Here is a 20096-nt window from a genome sequence, read left to right as displayed (position 1 = left end):
CAAAAGCCATCTACTGGTATGTATACATGTAATACTGTATTACATAAATGTATAGATAATTGTGTGTATCCCGTAAAGCATGAAGAGTAGTCTATCTTAATTAAAAGAGAATCTAATACAATTCAAGGGAAACTTAGCAAAGACTCATAAACTAAACCTTCCCCCTTATCACCAAACGTCTACACTAAATTATCTTCAATTTCCAACACTTTACTGAAATTAAGCAAAAGCATATTCTTAAAATAATAATTATATTTACTGGTGAACTTTTATAATTAAGTAAACATGAGATTTAAAGCAAATAAAAGGTTCAATAATATCACTTATCATAATTAATCATATTTGTCTTAACTATATTTTGCATATTTTTGTTTTTGTATTTTTATGTTTTTATTACCATTTGGTTTATTTCTTAAATTGTTGTAAAACATATTGAAAGTTACATCCTGACTGTCTGCCTACTGTACAAAGGGAAAATAGCTTTTAAATATATTTACAGGGAAAAAGAGAACATACTAATGCTGACATTGATTGATAATAACTCTATTTTCTTTCTCACTCTCTCTTATTTCTTCCTCTTCTTTTCCGTTGCTTCTTCAAACTTTCTGATATTGGACGACCATCCAAAACATGTGCAGATAAAAAGTCCAAAGATACCCATCCATTTGTGAAGTAATTCCTGGGGGGTGTTGACTCAGTTTGATTTAAGGCTAACATGAAGGGTTTCATCTTAATAGTATGGAGAAAGAGGTGGGTACTGAATAAATGAATAGATTAGCAGCAGGTCTAGGAAAACAGCTGTTATCACTCAATCATTTCCCCTCCATCTCCCACCTCCATATTACAGAGGTGCAGTTTGATCATATTGGAAGTAGGAATGGCTCAGCGCAATCTACTCCCTCAGCACCTTCAATCTCCATTCAGCACTGAAACACAATTTCCTGCAGCCCTTGAACACATGACACCTCATACTAATTGAAGACAAACCTTTAAATAACTGATAGGCTCGTACGCTGTACAATATCTTGTGTCATCAGTCAGTTTAATATGATAAGGCATGTATTTCTGAAAGTCTGAACCCGGGGGGGTGGAGGTTCAGTGCAATATAGAGGTCTCAGGTTAAAAGTACTGTCAACATCTGTCAAAGCATACAGCGTGAGCGTTCCCAAGATATCCTCCGTCTAACTGCCTCAGTCTGAGGAGGAATGTCCCTTTTAGAGACATCCTCACGACTTACATTCAGCCTTTAATCAATACCATTACCATCTTCTTTGGGCAACAACATCTTTTAAGAGGATTTGAGTTAAATTTAGAATTACAGAGCATACGCCTATAATACACATGAAACACTCTGACTGACGTGAAGTAAAACTGCATTCACAATGCTTCTTCAATGTGTCTCATAAGCCCGTATGGACCTTCCTAACTTCAGAGTGTGAACGCAACGGCTTTTACGAGATAAGTGGTGTGTTAAAAAGTGAGCCTAGGAGGCTGCTGGCTGTTTTCTAAGAACCTGAATCCAAAAGGGTTGATCAAATGCTTGTTAGATGAGGCACAGCAGTCTGACAGTATATGTGGTGTTCTTTAGTATGGGTGTGTGGCAGGTTTATGAAGCACTTCCGATGGTATTGTAATGTCTGTGTAATAAATGTCCACATCAAGTTAAGTGTTAGTTATCAAATATGTTTTTGTCTTGAAACACCACAGTCTCTCAGTCTCACATCTGTAAATAATGACTTGGTTTCAGAGTAGCACGTTTTCCCTTCAAGACAAGTGGATATTGCACACATCTTAACACCGTGTTCAGTACGCATCATGCCGTTACACCTCCCCCTGCTGAGCTCTCTGGGGTACACATCATCTGGAGTCCTTTAAGGCCTTCAGTCAGTATCTTAAGCCATCTGCTTTATGACAAGAGATGTCTTTCACAGTTGTTGACCTGTTCAGAAACAGGGTGTGAAATCTCTTGAAACTTCAAACAAAGAAGAACCGTTCAGCACTGTGCAAATGATGTCTTCCAGATCTTTCCGTAACAATTTTAAAAACAGCAAATTAATGAATGAGCATGGACTGTATATCATTAAAACAAAAACAAGAGACCTAATGACTTTTCACTCAGTCCTTCAGGCTTGTTAGTTGAATTAGATAACAAGCTTCCTGCCACCATCGGGCAGACAAAGAAATAACAACAAATATTAAACAGTATTGAAATATCAAAGGAACATAAAACAAACTTAATGTCATAAGCACTTCAAAATATCACTTTTGTTAATCACAATGTTAATAACATTATTGTTGTTTTACCCTGTTATTTCAGTAAGAATATCTTATTTCCATTTATGATTGAATTATCATAACAAACAAGAGTCAAAGGGAGGGAGGGAGCAGGGGAGTGTAAGGGAGCAGAACAACTCACTTAGAAAAAAGGTGCTATCTAGAACCTTAAAGGGTTCTTCGGCTGTCCCCATAAAATAACCTTTGAAGAATATTTTTTGGTTACAGGTACAACCCTTTAGGTTCCAGGTAGAACCCTTCTGGGTTCCATGTAGAACCTGTTCTACAGAGGGTTCTACATGGAACCCAAAAGGGTTCTACCTGGAACCATAAAGGATTCTACCTGGAAACAAAAAGGGTTCTTCTATGGGGTCAGCCAAATAACCCTTTTTGAATCCTTTTCTCTAAGAGTGTAGAGGCAAAAAGAGGGAGAGTTAGTGCAGGGGGTAAACACGACCAAACTCATTTTCAGCCTCAGAGCTATCATAAACATGAGTCATGACAACATCTCCTTTCTCTAATAACACTTGACCAGATGGACACTTCACTACTCACTCACATTCCCTTCTCATAATCACTCTGTAGGTGTGACTCTGTAAGCCATTTGGCTCAAACTTGTAATATCACATTCAGAGGTGTCAATTTTGAGTTCTTTTTGAGTGTGTTGATGGCAACGGCCAAATAAATAATAGAGTTAACATAACCCTACCCACGTGTCACCTCTTGAATTCATTGTTTTGTAACAAAATAACAGGGCATGAATGTCCCCATCTTTCCTTCTAACTCACCCTGCTCTCTTCTGTCGAACCTTTTCACCATTCTGTCGTTTATCTTCTCTTCCATGATTGTTCTCCTTCCTTGTTAAAAGTGTTGTGGTTGCAATGTGGACAGTGGTGCCTCATCATCCCTGACTTCCCAGCCCTAATGCCATGCCTCCCTCCCTCCGTGCCTCCCCACCCAGTCTCCTCTCTCACACGTCTGACTCTATGCTGGAGAGTTTCTCGTACACGTGCCCGTTGCTGCCATTGAACGGACGCTGTATTGGCCCCACACCCAGCGTGGAGCCGTGGAGGTTCCCTCCCAGACACAGCTCCATAGGGAACCTGGGGGCCACGGTGGACATGACCCCAGCAGTGGCAGTTGCTGGCAAGAAAGACGTCACACCCACCGAGCCCCGGAAGTCACTTCGGCTGTTTTTGGGGGGCATCTGCTGCTGCTGCTGTTGCTTTTTCATGTAGTATTGTTTGGCGCCATGCAAGAGACACTGGTCGTCACCAAAGGTTGGAATAAAGGGGTTTTGGTTGACCCTATCCGGGTAGAGAGATTTGGATAAGGAGTAGGTTCCTCCTCCACCGCCCTCCATCATGGCTCTTTCTCTGTCCCTCATGTCCCTCTCCCCCACTGAGCGGCGGTGAAGGCCCTCGCCACCTCGGAACAAGCCGAACGGCGACCCTGCTTCTTTGGCCATCTCACCACCGTAGAACAGGGGGTCTCTGTCTCGCTCCTTCTCCCTCTCTGAGCCTCCATGCCTCTCAAATATGTGGGCGAAGGGGCTAACACCCTCCATGTAGCGCTCCTTCTCTTTTAAGCTAACACTTCTGGGAGGAGGCAACATCCCGCCCATTCCTACACCCCCCATGCCCCCACCGCCCCCTCCTAGATCCCCCATGACCCCCCTGACTCCGACTGCCTCCTCTTTCTGAAGGTCTACGAAGGTGTCGCACGAGTGTTGCCGTCGGAGGGGCTTTCCAAAGCCGGCAGACTTCCTACGCTGGGCTTGAGATTGAGGTTGGGCGCCTCCACTTAACCCCACAGCTCCCATGCCTCCGCCTTTCCCACCCCCCATCTGTTCCAAGAGGTGGTTGTTGTCCTCACTGATGTCGTACAGGTTGCCTGTCTTTTTGCAGCCCTCGCAGCGCATGCAGGTGGCAGAGCTGGGACGGCTGTTCCCTCCACCGCCTGAGGATCCACAACTAACCCCTCCACCGTACCCGCCTCCCCTCTCCCCCGCCCCGCTGCCATGCATCGACATCTGCTTTCCCCCTCCTCCGCTGGCACGGCAGTTACGACACTCCCAGTCTCCTCCTGCCAACCCCGCCCCTGATGTGCCTCCCCCACTCTTAGACTCTGATTTCTTGGGTTTATTTTGTTTCAGGAAGTCGTCCACTGACACCAAACTGGTGCAGTTCCCCCCTCCCCCTCCACCCCCCCCTCCAGGACCATCTGTCAGATCAACATGTTCCCATTGGGGGACACCATCTTTGGGGCGGAACTGGTCCAAATAGAAATCCCTCACACTCTCTTTGTCACGGAACAGGTAGGATGTGCTCCCTGCATTGCCGCCTCCTCCTCTCTTGCGTTCGGAGGCCAGTATGGGCGGGGTGGAGGAGCGGTGGCCGTGGTAGTGGTGGTAGCCTGTGTGGTAGGGTTTTCTCCTGTAGCCCAGCTCAATCTCATCCAGCTCTCGTCTCGACTTGGCCGAGGCGGGCCTCTTTTTCAGGCTGTCGCGATACTGTTTACGCTTTTTAGCGTTGCCCTCCAGGTTCCCGTAGGTGACAGTGTGAGTGGAGATGTCTGAAACGTCTGAACGAATGTTTCCGTCATCCTCTCTGCCCCCTCCCCCACAGTACCTGTCGTGCCCGGGGATGTAACCTGAGCTGGAGGCCCCTCCCTTGAAAGAGAACTTTCCGTACAGGTCTGAAAGTCCCGATTTGAAGCCTGGCCCGGAGGGTGGGTTCTGACCGGCAATCAGGTCAAACTTACTCATGTTCCTGTGGGTCAGGGCAGAGCGTGGCTGGGTGGTGAAGATGGGTGCCACTCCTCCCCCTAAACTGTCACAGTCAAACATGCCCCCTTCCAGAGAGCTGTTGCTGCCCAGGCTGTGGGGTCTGTTAAGTGGCGGGCCGCTGAGCCCCAGGGCAGAGCCTCCGTGGTGGTGCAGGTAGTGGTCCTGGTACAGGTTGCTGTCCTTCAGGTGGAGGTTCCCGAACGTCCTCTCCACCTCGTTGATGTAGTCACTGAACATGTTATCCTCCGGCATGTACGGAGGCTTGCAGTCCGAGTGACCTGCCAGGCTGCGGCGGTGCTCAGAGATGTCGTAGACGGATGACTCACGACGGATGAAGTCCAGGGCACTGTGAGGTGAGCCGTTAACCCCGGACAGGGAGGCCATGTTCTTAGCGGTTCGGAGCAGACGCAGGATGTTGGATTGGGTGTTGTTCATGGTGACCGATGGAGAGTCGAGAGCTGAGCTGCTCTTCTCCTCGATCTGAACCCCGTGGATGCAGCTGTAGATGCCCTGTGAGTGAAGAGGGTCATTAAGCAGCATTAGAGAGGGTAACGGAGAGTCAGAGGCAGAATAAAGGAGAACTAAAAATAGGGCTTCTAAGAGTAGACTGAGGAGAATGAGATGGAAACAGAGACTGTTAAATAACACAGACATGTACATAGCCTACGCAACTGTTGAACATTAGACCGTGGAACATGCACTACACATGATATCTACATTACTGGTCAAAAGTTTTAGAACACCTACTTATTCAAGTGTTTTTCTTAATGTTTGACTATTTCCTACATTGTAGAAAAATAGTAAAGACATCAAAACTATGAAATAACACATATAGTAAAAGTAATAATAGTAAAAATAGTAATAGTAAAAATAAAGAAAAACCCTTGAATGAGTAGGTGTTCTAAAACTTTGGACCAGTAGTATAAACAGAGATGAGTAAAGAAGTGTCCACTTCTAGTACCTCTGGATTTGACTCCTTGTTTATTGTTTCTCCATTAAGTGGTAAAATACAGATTCACATGGACTGAATGCAATACATCTAACGTATTTCTACTGTATGTGGGTATATGAGACAGGAGAGCATGAGAATGTAGGAGAGAGGAGAGGATGGGGAGATGATTAATAATGACAGAGATGCAGTTAAGCCCTGTGGGTCTCAGTGGTCAATACCTTCAATCAATGTGATTAGAATTCAGCTGAACAATACCCCGTGGCAGTTAATAAATACCCCCGGCATCGACTGTAGACCGCCATGCAATAACATAAAACTCCAGAGAGAGGATGAGGCCATGAAACACTGACATAATGATGACAGAAAGACAAACCGTGCTATTTGCATCCTGTGATGTACAATACAATATTCAAATACAAATGGATGGAGAGTGGGGTGAACGAGGTGTGACAGATGGGATCAAATCAATCTCACCCAATGATTTTTTTGTTATTTTGTCTGGGAAATGACAGCAGAGGTAATAGGACCCTTTGGCCGCCATTAAAGGTCAAAGGTGTACTGGTAAATGGCAATGATTGCTTAACAGGGTCATTTTCATGTCATCTGTCCTCTCTCTCAGCCTTGATGCCATGACAACCATGAATCCAACTTTATTCCTTGTCAACTCTTTCATCACGTTTGACATCTCCCCCTTTTCACTGTTAGTCATTGGTTGTCTCTGTGATACTGTATCTCTCTTACTCCTCCTTCTGCCTCTTTGTTTCATCAATGTGCCCTCCATTGCTCCGTTTTGATGTGCCCATGAGCCTGCCATACCACTATTCTCCCCAGTGGCGTGTAATAAAAAAATTGACCAAGAAAAAATATAAAATGATGTATTTTTTTGTCTTTCTGTGTTTTCATAATTTTCCTTCAATTCGCAAGAGGCTGAATGTATCTCACCGGAGAAAGCATCCGAGCGAGCGAACAGCGCACCCTCTGTCTCTGTATGTGTAGGTCATATACAGTATCTGATGCTGTCTGGTCATAAAGAGTATGACATTGTTGCCGCCCTTAGCATTGAATGCAAGGGAAGCCAGTGAGCATTTTTCATTCCTTGATAATAAAAAAACATATAAAATAATAGCCAATCAGTGTTGAGGTAAACTGAGTGAGCTCAACTGTGAATGGTCATGGGGCACCAAAACAAAGTGTCAAGGGAAGCCAGTTTGGATTTGGCTTCACTCCAATCACATCGCATCAAGAGAAATACGTAATTGACAGAAATAACTTGAATTGTTGCATCTCATTGTGTTGTTGTCCTCCGATGGCTAGCTAGCTAGCTAAAATTGTCTCTTTTCTAAACTAGCCATGGATGGAGATATGGATTTTGTTTTACTTAATCTCCGTACTGGACAATGAATATACAGTGATTCTGATCCAACCATAAATTCATACATTGTTGTGTCCCTGAACTGAGAGGATGGAAGTTCAATATATAGGTTGTAGCTAGATGTAGAAGGCTAATGTTAACTAGCTAACGTTGCCCATGAAAGGAAGTTGGGCTAGCGAGCAAGCATTTTAGCCAGATAGCGTAGGACAACAAAAACTAAAAGTGTGTACTGTAAGTCATAGACTGTTTCGTCAACATAAAAGAGAGGAGGATGGCATTGGCGTTTCTCTACACACACACAAATCTGAATTGTGGACAGCCACATCATATTTAGCTTATGTTGATTGGACTAAATTGTTTTGGGTATATTTTAGTTGTCACTGTATTAGACTAAGCATAGTTGATTAGATGATATTGAAATGTTGAAGTTGAAATGGTGCTGGAATAGTGGAGGCAGCTCCTGTTTTCTTTGCGACTTGCGGTAACTCTACGTGGTTTTAAATCAATAGTTGTTTAGTAGTCTGAAAATGTCGGAAGCATCAACTTGCTTGACCATGCTATAGGTCATGTAACTGTTTGTTACATTCAATATGCTTTGTGGACTTCACCGACAGATGTTGCTCTCAGGTTTTGTGATGAAACAAAGGTGTGGTTGAATATTTTCTGCCACTGTGTCTTCAGGTTATAGAACAAACAACACAATTATCACAACACATAGGTTGTAATATGGCTTTTTTTCTGGCTTGGCTTCCCCAGTGATTTTACCCACACACCGCTACTGACTCTCCCATATTCTCTGTGACATGCTGTCCTTGTGTTTACTCAACCCTCAACCCTTGGCAATGTTAGATGACATCATGTGTGCTCCGTTTGAGCGGTTTGCAGAGATGAATAAACAAAACAACAGAATGCCTTAGCATCATCAATGGTGCTTCATACTCAACTGAGATACTCCACATGCCCACATAAAGTAAACATTCACAGACTGTCTCTGGGATTATTGGGGCAGGGACGTGTGAATGGTAATAGCTCTGGCCTGAGTGTTAGAAATGCAAAGTCATGGAGGCACCTACAATTTATAACTGATTACAGAGTGTACATGTGGTTTCAAATTCAAAGATTCGCTTGCTGCCCTGTCCTTGAGTAGCCTATATGTGGCTTTATGCAAATAATACTACCATGTGACCATTTGAAGATGCAGCGATTAGGCTTAATATATTTACAGTACTTATCTAAACTCTTAGCTAAAGTCATTAGATGGTTTCTTAAATCGATGTCATGAATTAGTTAGTGAATTAGTTACAGTGTTGCAGGTGTAAGAGGAATACCTTTGCTAACGAAGCCCTGCTTACTGTTTTTCACCAGCGCAGAGGGGGGAAACTGTTACCAACAAGGGCTTGGACACTAGACTCCGATCAGGCATGACAGATTTCTCATTCTTACAGTGCTGAGCTTAAATGTTAATTGCGGTAATAATAATACAGTTTATTGGATTATGCTGTGAAATTAAAAAACAGAATCAATCCAGTGGCACAGGGAAAGGGGCGTCAATGGAAAATATCAAACTAAATGAGAATGAACCAATGTGAAGCCTTACCCCAGGATTGTGAAAAGATAATAAACCATAATTTCCCTCGTTGTTTAATTATCCCTTGAAAATCTATTATGTGGCGATGAATTCTAATAAATAAACATATTGTAGGTTGTTTCCTCTGAATATTTTGGAGGTGCTATATAGAACCTAAAAGTGTCCTTTGGCTGTCCCCATAGGAGAACCCTTTGAAGAACACTTTTCGGTTCCAGGTAGAACCTTTGTGAGTTCCATAGAACCCAAAAGAGTTCTACCTGGAGCCAAAAAGGGTTCTGACTGGAACTAAAAAGGGTTCTCCCCTATGGGGACAGCCAAAGAAGCCTTCTGGAACAGTTTTTGATTGAACTGTATTCAAAGGTCACATCCAGATACCATCACAACAACTAGGAAATAATATCATGAATACATGTCATAATGGAACCTCACACAAATGCAAACAGTAATTCTCCTCATTCTCATCCTCATACAAACGCTAATGATATAATCATCAACGCTTACTGACCAATCTGTCTTTGGAATGAGAAGCCAACTGTCATGGATACACACCCAAACAACACACTGACAAACACACACTAAAATTGACACTATAACACTAGACACAGAATAATCCACCGTTTTTCCTCTGCCCTGGTATTCAAATGAAAAGAGCATTGTATTGTGTGGCACTGTCGTAAATGAGCCACGTGGTTAACCCCAGGCGTTTCACCTTGGTGAGTTACAGTGGAGCCATGTCAAAACAGTTGGACTGCAAATCAAATACCTCGGGGTGACTTTGCTCCCAGGAGGACTAGTAATCTACCCTCATTTCTCCGGCCAAGTGAACAATTGATTTTGGCTCAATATATTGTAAATATTTACCCCGGATGTGAAATGGGCATTAGCATCAAAACAAAAGAAGAAATCTGTCTGTGTTCAAACTAAACTCAGAGTTTGGCATTGGTTGGCCACTGGGGACATAAACTGCATGCTGATTTCTGCTATCAGTGCCTATAAGCCTTCTACTTGACCAGGTTTCCTTATGGACTACCTTTTCAAAGTATAAAGCGCTTTCATTTACTGGGTATTAGAGACAGTAAAGTTGATGATGTGAGGTTGATGATGAAGGTCATAACTCTAAAAAGATGCCAAAGGGCGCTGATGCAGATCACAGGACCACAGGAAGAAAACCTAAGTGAAGAACAGCCATGTATGAGTGTGTGCAGACAGTTACTATGGGTGTCTGAGGTGGACTGGCTCACCCTGCTGATGGAGAAGACGAAGCCTGGCTTGCCCGTGCAGTAGCCCATGAAGCAGAAGCGCAGTTGCCAGTAGAAGGCGTGCTCGGCAATGAAGGTGATGAGCGACAGAGCCATGGCCGCCCCCAGCATGTAGAAGACGCCGGCCATGTTGTCCACGTCCAGCTGGCTGCTCATCACCTCGTTCTTCTCATGGTGGCAGATCCCCGTCAACCACATGGCCTCCAGCTCCTCCATGTCACCTGGAGAGAGGGACAGGATGGAGGGAGGAGTCAAGGAAGAGTGGGGACGGGAAGAGGAGGGAGAGTGAGGACAGGCGGATGGAGGGAGGGGACCGGGTATGGAGAAGGACGGAGGAGTGGAGGGAGAGAAAGGAGGGAGTAGGAGAAGGGTGTGGAGAAGGGAGGACATGATGTAGCAAGAGGATAAATATTGGAACGGGAGATTGATGCAAAGTGAGCAGAGAAAGGTATAGGGATGAGAAGTAGGGAAAGACAATTGAAAATACAGGTCTGAAAATGATACCTAAAACTGTAGAGGACAAACACGTAAAGGCTAATGCATGCAAGCCTTGGGTGGCAATTTAATGAATACAGTTTTACAATACATCTCAGTTTTCTTATTCATGACAGCACACTTCAGATTCAGCAAATAGACCCATGTGTGCGCATGACTATATGGAAGTATCAGTGTGCGTGCATGATGTGTGTGTCCACATGTCCAGCCATGTCCCAGAGTCTCTCTGTCTCTTTGTGGGTCACCTTGTGTAACATCAGCAGCAGTTAGTTCTGGCGGACCGTCCGCGGCAGGACTGGTGTTACTTAACTAAGCATACATTCAGATGGCTGTGCACGTCAGCAGAGCTCTCGCATGGCACCACTGGCCCCTGAGCATCAACACACACACACACACACACACACACACACACACACACACACACACACACACACACACACACACACACAGATAATCGAACTCAGGGCCCACTGCCTGCTGTGCCTGCATGGCTCCTGGACGACAAGGGCGACTGGTGTGAGAGATGGGGCTCAGTGGCGTCTGTGAGACCAGAGCTCCCTGGGGCCCTTGGCATTCTCCTATGTTCTAAGTGACTGTCTGCGAGTCTCATCATCAAACCAGCCAGGACCCCGTCTGCACCCGTCAAAGGCCCCTGGTCTTTCAGCGCATGAGGATCGCTTTCTCAATCTAGGTCACACTGAGAGGAGTGCATGTTGGGGCGTGTCAATGTGACATTGAGGGCCACTTGCTAAGTTTTGGCTGGCTGTACACAGGGGACGGCACCCGATGATGACCCATATTCACACATTCACACATGAGAAAATCTACAAGAAACTGTATACTATACACACACACAATAACATATTGTCACTGATCCCTAAATACAGAAAGCACACTCCTTATCCAAAGCTTACAAACAGGTCTTAAAACACACCTGTACATTCAGTAGACAGACACAGAGACCTACACACACACACAGTCTTCGCAGGGCTGACCCGCATTCACACACACCCCTTGTCTACAGAGAAACAGAGACCTACACGCACACACACAGTCTTCGCAGGGCTGACCCACATTCACACACACCCCTTGTCTACAGAGAAACAGAGACCTACACACACACACAGTCTTCGCAGGGCTGACCCACATTCACACACACCCCTTGTCCACAGAGTGTAGAATACACCAGCAGCTTTACTGGCACCTCTAACTAGGACACTATAGTGGGGCCTGGAGGGGCCTTGGACCAGGATCCTCAAGACAGGCTGGAACACACCCAGATAAAGTGGCTTCAGCACAGACAAGCTGTAGAGAGAAAAACGACTTCTATATGGCTTCGAATGCAGCTCTGACTGGTGCTCAATCAAGGTGGGACACAGCCTTACTATACACAATATAACATACATAGACAATACCTGTAGGATTGTGTGTTCTATATTTTAGCCAGTCGGCAAGTATGCCAAAAGTATACAGTCAGCTACAATTCCATGGGGAAACATTACGACAGCACACTCTCAAATCATTTTATTGCATTTCTCTTCAGAGGAAGGCAAGTAATCTGACCGGAAAAACTTGGCTGTTTTCCATCAAAGAACACCATTAAAACCCTCAGTAAAATGGCACGACTCCCTAGCTGAAATACATGAAGTCAAACTGTATGTAATTCTAACTGAGCGCCGATCTCACCGTCTCCAAAGAGCTGAAGGATGGCCAGGTCGACGTGTCTCTTCCAGCCAGACTCCTTCTGGATGGCGATGCCGTAGCCCGTGGAGGCAAACACTTTCCCACTGCCAATGGTCACCAGCTTACAGCCCTCGTCCCTCCCGGCCATGTAGTTCAGCACTGCTGCGTCGTAGATGAAGGCGTCCAGTTTACTAATGAGAGAATTTACAGTAATCACTTCTGGCCTAGCTTTACACTGTAACTACTCATCCCAGTTAACCTGCTAAGTAGCCCTAATGTTGTGATAAGGATAATAGACTTCTGCCTGCTTTGCCAAGGGCTACAGTTGTCACATACTGTATAATGGTAGACACTGTTGTGCTGGGAAATGAATAAAACCAGAGCTTTTAATGAGAAACAAGGAGAATAATTATACTAAGATATTCAAAAAATACATAAAAGAAAATAGAATACATGTTCCCCTATTCCCCCAGTCTTAGGCCCCATTCCCCCATTCCCCCAGTCCAAGGCCCTATTTTAAGGCCCCATTCCCCCATTCCCCTAGTTTAAGGCCCCATTCCCCTTATTCCCCCAGTCTAAGGCCCCATTCCCCTTATTCCCCCAGTCTAAGGCTCCATTCCCCTTATTCCCCAAGTCTAAGGCCCCATTCCCCTTATTCCCCCAGTCTAAGGCCCTATTCCCCCATCCCCCCAGTCCAAGGCCCTATTTTAAGGCCCCATTCCCCCATTCCCCTAGTTTAAGGCCCCATTCCCCTTATTCCCCCAGTCTAAGGCCCCATTCCCCTTATTCCCCAAGTCTAAGGCCCCATTCCCCTTATTCCCCCAGTCTAAGGCTCCATTCCCCTTATTCCCCCAGTCTAAGGCCCCATTCCCCTTATTCCCCCAGTCTAAGGCCCTATTCCCCCATCCCCCCAGTCCAAGGCCCTATTTTAAGGCCCCATTCCCCCATTCCCCTAGTTTAAGGCCCCATTCCCCTTATTCCCCCAGTCTAAGGCCCCATTCCCCTTATTCCCCCAGTCTAAGGCCCTATTCCCCCATCCCCCCAGTCTAAGGCCCTATTTTAAGGCCCCATTCCCCCATTCCCCTAGTCTAAGGCCCCATTCTAAGGCCCCATTCCCCCATTCCCCCAGTCTGAGGCCCCATTCTAAGGCCCCATTCCCCCAGTCTGAGGCCCCATTCCCACTCCTCACCCAGTCCAACGCCCCATTTCACCTGCTCACCCAGTCTAAGGCTCTGTTCCCCCTCCTCACCCAGTCTAAGGCCCTGTTCTCCCTCCTTACCCAGTCGAAGACCCCATTCCCACTGCTCACCCAGTCTTCAGACCATAGAGGGCCTCGTCCACATTCTTCTGGTGGAACTTGATCATGTAGCCATGCATCTCCTTGTAGTTGTTCTTGATGTTCCTTTCCGTGCTGCCGTTAGGGACCGTCCCAAACCGGAACGGAGGGGAGAAGTCATTGGGTCTCTGGAACTGAGGGGAGGAGATAGGGAGAGAGAGAGAGAGAGAGAGAGACGGAGCGAGAGAGATGAGATAAGAGGTGTAGAAATAATGATGGCGTGAGGAAATTGGTGGCAGGCAGAGGACAGAGTGAGAGATAGAAATCAAGGGAATCAAGGAAAGATGGACAGTGAGATGGAATGGAGGTGAGATAAGGAGAGGAGAGAGATAGTAAGAAAGAGCGAGTAAAGGACTAATGAAGTTTAATGACAGGCCTTACCTTCTTGTCGCTGAGTCCAGACACCTGGTCCACATACTCCTCCTGGATCATGAAGGCTGCCAGGTTGGCAGTGTAGGAGGCCAGGAAGATGACAGCGAAGAAGGCCCACACCGACACCATGATCTTACTGGTCCAACCCTTGGGGTTCTGCACTGGGACAGAGTTGTTGAAGACCAGACCCCATAGCAGCCAGATGGCCTTGCCGATGGTGAAGGAGGGTCCTCCAGGCTCTGATGGAGAGACAGGTAGTGATCACAATGAGCAATGGTCTCAGGGAGGCGTCTCAGTGTTGTAGTTATGTTGTGGTTAGCTGTAGGATCATGAAGCACAGTGTGGCTAGGGAAGCTGGAGGAACATGACTGATTGGACCACAGTGCTGTGTCATTCTGATAAACACCTGGGTAAGTGTGTTGTAGTGCAGATGAGGCTTTAGTCCACTACTAAGTATGCCTAATGTTGTTGAATATGTGTGCTGTGGTTCTGTCACTACCACACAAGATTGAATCCATCATGATAATACTTTTTGGCACAGTTGTATTTACTGTTCTGTAAGTAGCCACCCTGAGTATCACTAGTTGGAATCCAACATTTGATCCAATTCGCACAAACACTGAATTCCCAAGACTACTGTATGACCAGCTAACAATAGCACTCCTACAACGCTTTAGGAAAGAGGGTCTTATTCTCCAGAACATGAAGGATGAGAGAGATTAAAAAAAGATATGGTCTCTAAATATAGTCCCGTCATGAATAGGATGGAGAGGCATTGATTATTTCTTTTAAGCTGGGAGATGTAATAAAAACGGGCCCATCCCTGTCAGGCCTGACATGTGATTCCTGAGAATATGGAAATGAATGCAAAACACAGGGCCCACATTAAAATACATGAAACTCCAGGGAAGTGTGTGTGTGTGTGAGAGAGAGAGAGAGAGAGAGAGAGAGAGAGAGAGAGAGAGAGAGAGAACGAGTGAGAGAATGAGGAAGAGAAAGAGAAAAATATGTATGTGTGTGTGTGCATGCGAGTGTGTGCATTTGTGAGAGAGATGTTCATGCCGGTGTGGAGCCAGACCCTCTCACCTCTACCGTCGGCCAGACAGCGGTTGTAGCCCACAGGGCTGAGGTACTCAAACACAAACACAGCAATCGCCGACACCAGCAGCAGCATCACGAACATCATCACCCACACATCAGCACTGAAGGGCTCTGAGAGAGAGGCAGAGAGAGAGAAAGGCCAATGGAGGGAGGGCGAGAGAGAGAAAAATATGCAAATGAAGAGTATACCGAGAAACAAAAAGTGAGTGAGATAGAGGCGAGGGAGAGGAAGTGAGAGAGAGAGAGTGGGAGTAGGAAAGAAAAGATTGGAGGGGAATGAGACAGACAGAAAGAGAGAGAGTTAAGCACATTATAATTCAGTCTCAGTACACACTGGACGGAACATTTGGGTGATACTGTAAAGTTGGCAGCGTTGGCAGAGTCTGTTTGTGGGTCACACTCACCGAGGAAGGCAGAGGGCGAGACGGTGCCGTTGCTACGGGATACCATGACGCTGATGCCTGTCTCGATGAAGGGCACCGAGAAGTCAATGACCTCTGACCTCTCCTTGTTGATGGTGAGGGAGCCCACCGCCATGTGGGCCTTCTTCGTCTCCACCTGAGAGAGAGAGGTAGGGAGACAGGGAGAAACAGTAGGGAGAGAGGGAGTGAGAGAGAAAGAGAAAGGGAAAGGTCAATGAGAGACAGTTTCTACACATCAAGAACAGTCAAAGTGGAGACTTGTGATCCACAGTGCGGGAGGGCAAGGAGAGAGAAACAGAACGAGGGAGGGGTGGCAGAACAGACAGAACGAGGGAGGGAGAGAGACAGAACGAGGGAGGGAGAAAGACAGAACGAGGGAGGGAGAGACAGACAGAATGAAGGAGGGAGAGAGAGAACGAGGGAGGAGAGGGAGAGACAGACAGAACGAGGGAGGGAGAGAGAGAACGAGGGTGGGAGGGAGAAACAGACATGAACGAGGTAGGGAGAGAGAGAATGAGGGGGAGGGGGAGACAGACAGAACGAGGGAGGGAGAATTGGGTTACCACAGTGGGTCACGGCAGCTTGAAATAGCCACCCCATTGCCATTGCCTCCTCCTTCCTCTCCTCCCTGCTTTCCATCCCTCCCTTAGTGCCCCTCCATCTCTACAGGTATATTTAGCCCTAAATACCTGGGCCCTACAGCACCGGGGTAAATTGGGACAGAACTGACTGAGTTAATAAGGTGTGAATGTGAATGACAGAGGGAGGGAAAGAGAAGGGGAATGAGACTTTTTCCTTTACCTGTGGTCTGTAGGTTTGCGTGCCAAGGATTTGTTTGTGTTAGTGTGTGTGTCCCCAGGGGGAGCAAGTCTGTCCAGCAGTGTACCCACTTCCTCTCTCTTTCTGTATTCTCCCTCCCACGGCTTGTACTCTCTCCGTTATGAAAGTGACCTATGTGGGTGGTACTGAGAATGAGCGAGCGAGCGAGAATTCTTGCGTGTGTGTTCTGTGTTCACGTCTGTCGATGTTTGAAGCCAAACTCATGTAATCAAGAGTTTTGCCTCAAATATTTTGGATTATGAGGATTAGTGACTGCCTTCCCTCCATCAATGCAGACACCGGTGAGCTAAATGAAGTCAGCACAAAATGGAGAGGAGGAACCAACTTTATCCCTGCAGTGACTTCTTTCTCTCTTTTATGCACAGCTCTGGTACATTGTGTAAGTCAAGAGGCATCTATGTGATCCATACGGTCGTCGTGTGCAGATCTGGGGTCATTAAGAGTGTGAGATACGTCCTCTGAGCGGCGCTGGGACGAACGCTTAACTCCATTAACACTCCTCTTCTAGGTGGAATAGAGACGGTACATCAGCATCCTTTCAGTCCACATGAAACACACCCCTTTCTAACAGGTGACCGTTCTGGGCTTGGAGGCCCAGTATCCATATTGAATCTATGTGGCTTTGAATAAGAGAGTCTGCTAAATGGCTGAAATGTATAATGTCAATGTGGATTATACTGTAGTAGGACAGTGGATATGTAGTCCTGTCTATGACAGTGGAAGGTTATTCCAACCAGAACATCCCCTGCTACAGTAAACTTACACTATGTATTTCTACCCACAGGGCTGTTACTAAGGTGAGGGGCAACACTAGAACTGTGCTACTCTCTGCCTCAGTGCAGCTGCTGCTACCGCTGTATATTACAACTGACAACAACCTTACCTTGGGACCAATGTCGATTACACAACATCTTCATAACACAAACTGGACTTTCATGGTAGACTGCTCTTTACCCTTCAGTGAGGTACTTAACCTGGCTGACATTAGCTAATGCCCAAATGAACAAACTGGTGACATGGAAGTGGAAGAGAAACGTCTGTCTATAAGTCACTCAGAATGAGTTTTCCTTCCAGGTAGCTCCAAGTTAATAACAGAGGGCATGATTCCTGTTGGGATAGCCACTGACACAGACACTGACACAGACACTGGCAGACAAACAGACACAGACAAACATAAGATACAGTAGACAGATTGATACCTGCAGACTGCTAAACAGACAGACTGACACAGGTAGCTAACCCCCATGACACCATCATACACAGACAGACTAGCTGCAGCTGCGCAGGCCCACCTCTCCCACCATGCCGTTCCAGGTGCCGTTGATCTTCTTGCCGTGTTTTCCATTGGTCACCAGGTAGAGGTCGTAGGTGAACTTGACGTGCTTGGCGATCTTCTTCAGGATGTCGATGCAGAAACCCTTACAGCAGCGCTTGATATAGATCCCAGAGTCTATGGTTTTATTTCTAAGAGAGAGAGAGAGAGAGAGAGAGAGAGAGAGAGAGAGAGAGAGAGAGAGAGAGAAAGAGAGAGAAGGAAAGAGCGAGGGAGGAGGAGAGCGGCAGAGAAAGGAGAAAAGCATGCAGAGAATTAGGGTAGCATAAAATGGAGGAAAGGAAGCGAGAAAACAACGGAACAGAAGAGGGCGAGATATCGTAGGGGAAAGTGCAACAGGAATAGACAGACTGAGCAGAAGTAAAAAAATATGTAAAAGGTGAGAGGGAGAACAATAGGCCTTATTAACACCAGGCATTCATACATCTCGAGGCGGCAGGCAAAGATATTTTTCCCATGCTGAACAACGTATGGTTAGACAGAGATTAGACGGAGGGGAACATTATCAGCATGCTTAAAGCGTTCCGCTTTCTAGAGACTTTAACAGAGCTCTTCCTACCCCGCGAGCCTGGATTTGGATAGCATCACGGCCATGTTGCCACAGCAGAGTGAGACAGGGTGGAGAGAGGAACATATTGAGACACAGGACAGGACGTACCCACACAGTTAGAGGCTTAATACAACTCAGTACAGATGTAGAGATACTGGAGGCAGATGGCAGATACTCATAAAGTACTGTAAGAATGGAGTTTGAGGGTCTAAAGGCTTTTATGGGGGATACTGTGGGACACTATAAGGGGCATAACTACAATTATTATACAGCTTAAAATTATAGACTTGGACACTGCTTTGACATCAATACTTTACATTATAGTTGAACACATTGTTGTGGAATTGTGAGAATTTCTGTGGTATTATACACATTACAGTAGTACATTGTGAGAGTTTTCCCCTCACATTGTTTGGAGCTGTCTCCTGCAGGGCACAGTGTTCCTCATACACGTGCCACTGAGGGGGTCAACATCCTCCACGATGACGAACGGAGCCTCCTCCAGCGTGACGATGGAAAGGTGGTCGTCCTCCCGGCTCTCTGCCCCTGAGTAGATCTCAAAGCGAGGCCAGACGTGGTACTTCATGGACAGGGAGCCGTTCTCCCACTTCCCCACCTGAGACAGTAAGCAAACACATTCCATAAGGCTGGCTTCTGTGTTCACATTGGAATTCGGGTTTGGATTCAGATTGATGTTTGCATTTGGGGGGACTTTTTGCCAATGCATATTTGGTTGGCAATAGCGTAATGAAAATGGGCCCCTTGAAAAATTAATTTAAATTCAAACTGCTACTTCTTTGCCAAATTATTATTATAATAAGGAAGCATTAATGATCCTTAAACATGTCATGATAACACACAAACACCAAAACAGTGGGGGACAGAGTGAGTGAATGACTGAAAGACAGACAGAAAGAAAAGAAGAAGAGTGAGTTGAACAACTGTAGCTTGTTCTATCACGTCAGCAGGCGGTTGGCCAGAGAGCAACCAGAGACGAGGACTGGGACACATAGCACACTGGGTAGGAGAAAGGTTAACGTGAAGGACGGCAGAGGAACGGGGGAAAGAGAGTTGAATTCAGAACGAGGGGGGAACGACAGAGAGAGGTAGAGAGGGAGGAGAGGTCATTCGTATGCAAATGAAAGCACTCCTGGACCAGAGTGTCCAACTCGATTCCTGGAGGACCCTCCAATCCCTCCAATCCCCAGCTCTGAATTAGCACCATCATTTACTCAATTTTCACCATCACTGCAGCCGACAAATCATACCTGAAGACTCTGTCTTTTGCCCTCTACTCCAACAGCAGCTAACGAGCACTTATTTCAGGGAATGGCTGGGTGTAAATGTATATGGATGATCAACTAATGGGGCCTGTCACAAGAGTTGGTGCACGTGTGTGCATGCACACAGACCCATACACACTCTCTCTCTGTCTCTCTCTCTCTCTCTCTCTCTCCTCTCTCTCTCTCTCTCTCTCTCTCTCTCTCTCTCACTCACACACACACACACACACACACACACACACACACACACACACACACACACACACACACACACACACACACACACACACACACACACACATCTCCAGAGATGAAAGTTGGCAGGCTGCAGCAGACTGACTCGGCTGCAGAGCCGCGGTGCCAGATGGATACCTCCAGACAGAGAAGGAAGGGTTACAGTCAACTCACAGTGTGTAAACTGGACCGGACACTCCAGAGCTTCAGAACT

The 20096-nt window shown here is 46.2% G+C and overlaps 2 protein-coding genes across 2 annotated transcripts in view; both read right to left on the bottom strand.

The window, feature by feature from the left end:
* Positions 1-3009: 3009 nt before the first annotated feature.
* LOC115171334 (glutamate receptor ionotropic, NMDA 2B-like) lies at positions 3010-19150 on the bottom strand. The gene is made up of 9 exons (XM_029728049.1): positions 18773-19150; positions 17775-17946; positions 15625-15778; positions 15206-15331; positions 14129-14358; positions 13721-13881; positions 12415-12602; positions 10216-10454; positions 3010-5572 (listed from the first exon to the last, which is right to left on the bottom strand). The coding sequence occupies exons 1-9, from the start codon at positions 19090-19092 to the stop codon at positions 3245-3247; spliced, it is 3918 nt and encodes a 1305-aa protein (XP_029583909.1). The 5' UTR covers positions 19093-19150; the 3' UTR covers positions 3010-3244.
* A 176-nt stretch (positions 19151-19326) lies between these two features.
* Positions 19327-20096, bottom strand: part of LOC115170681 (glutamate receptor ionotropic, NMDA 2B-like) — a 35825-nt gene continuing 35055 nt past the window's right edge. Inside the window, exon 4 of the mRNA XM_029726926.1 lies at positions 19327-19365. Coding sequence (XP_029582786.1) covers positions 19327-19365 — 39 coding nt within the window. The remainder of the gene's footprint in view (positions 19366-20096) is intronic.

This window comes from Salmo trutta, chromosome 32, assembly GCF_901001165.1.
Source record: "Salmo trutta chromosome 32, fSalTru1.1, whole genome shotgun sequence".
Lineage (NCBI taxonomy): Eukaryota > Metazoa > Chordata > Actinopteri > Salmoniformes > Salmonidae > Salmo > Salmo trutta.
Note: the sequence above shows the minus strand (reverse complement) of the source record. Positions and strands in the feature narration are given on the sequence as shown.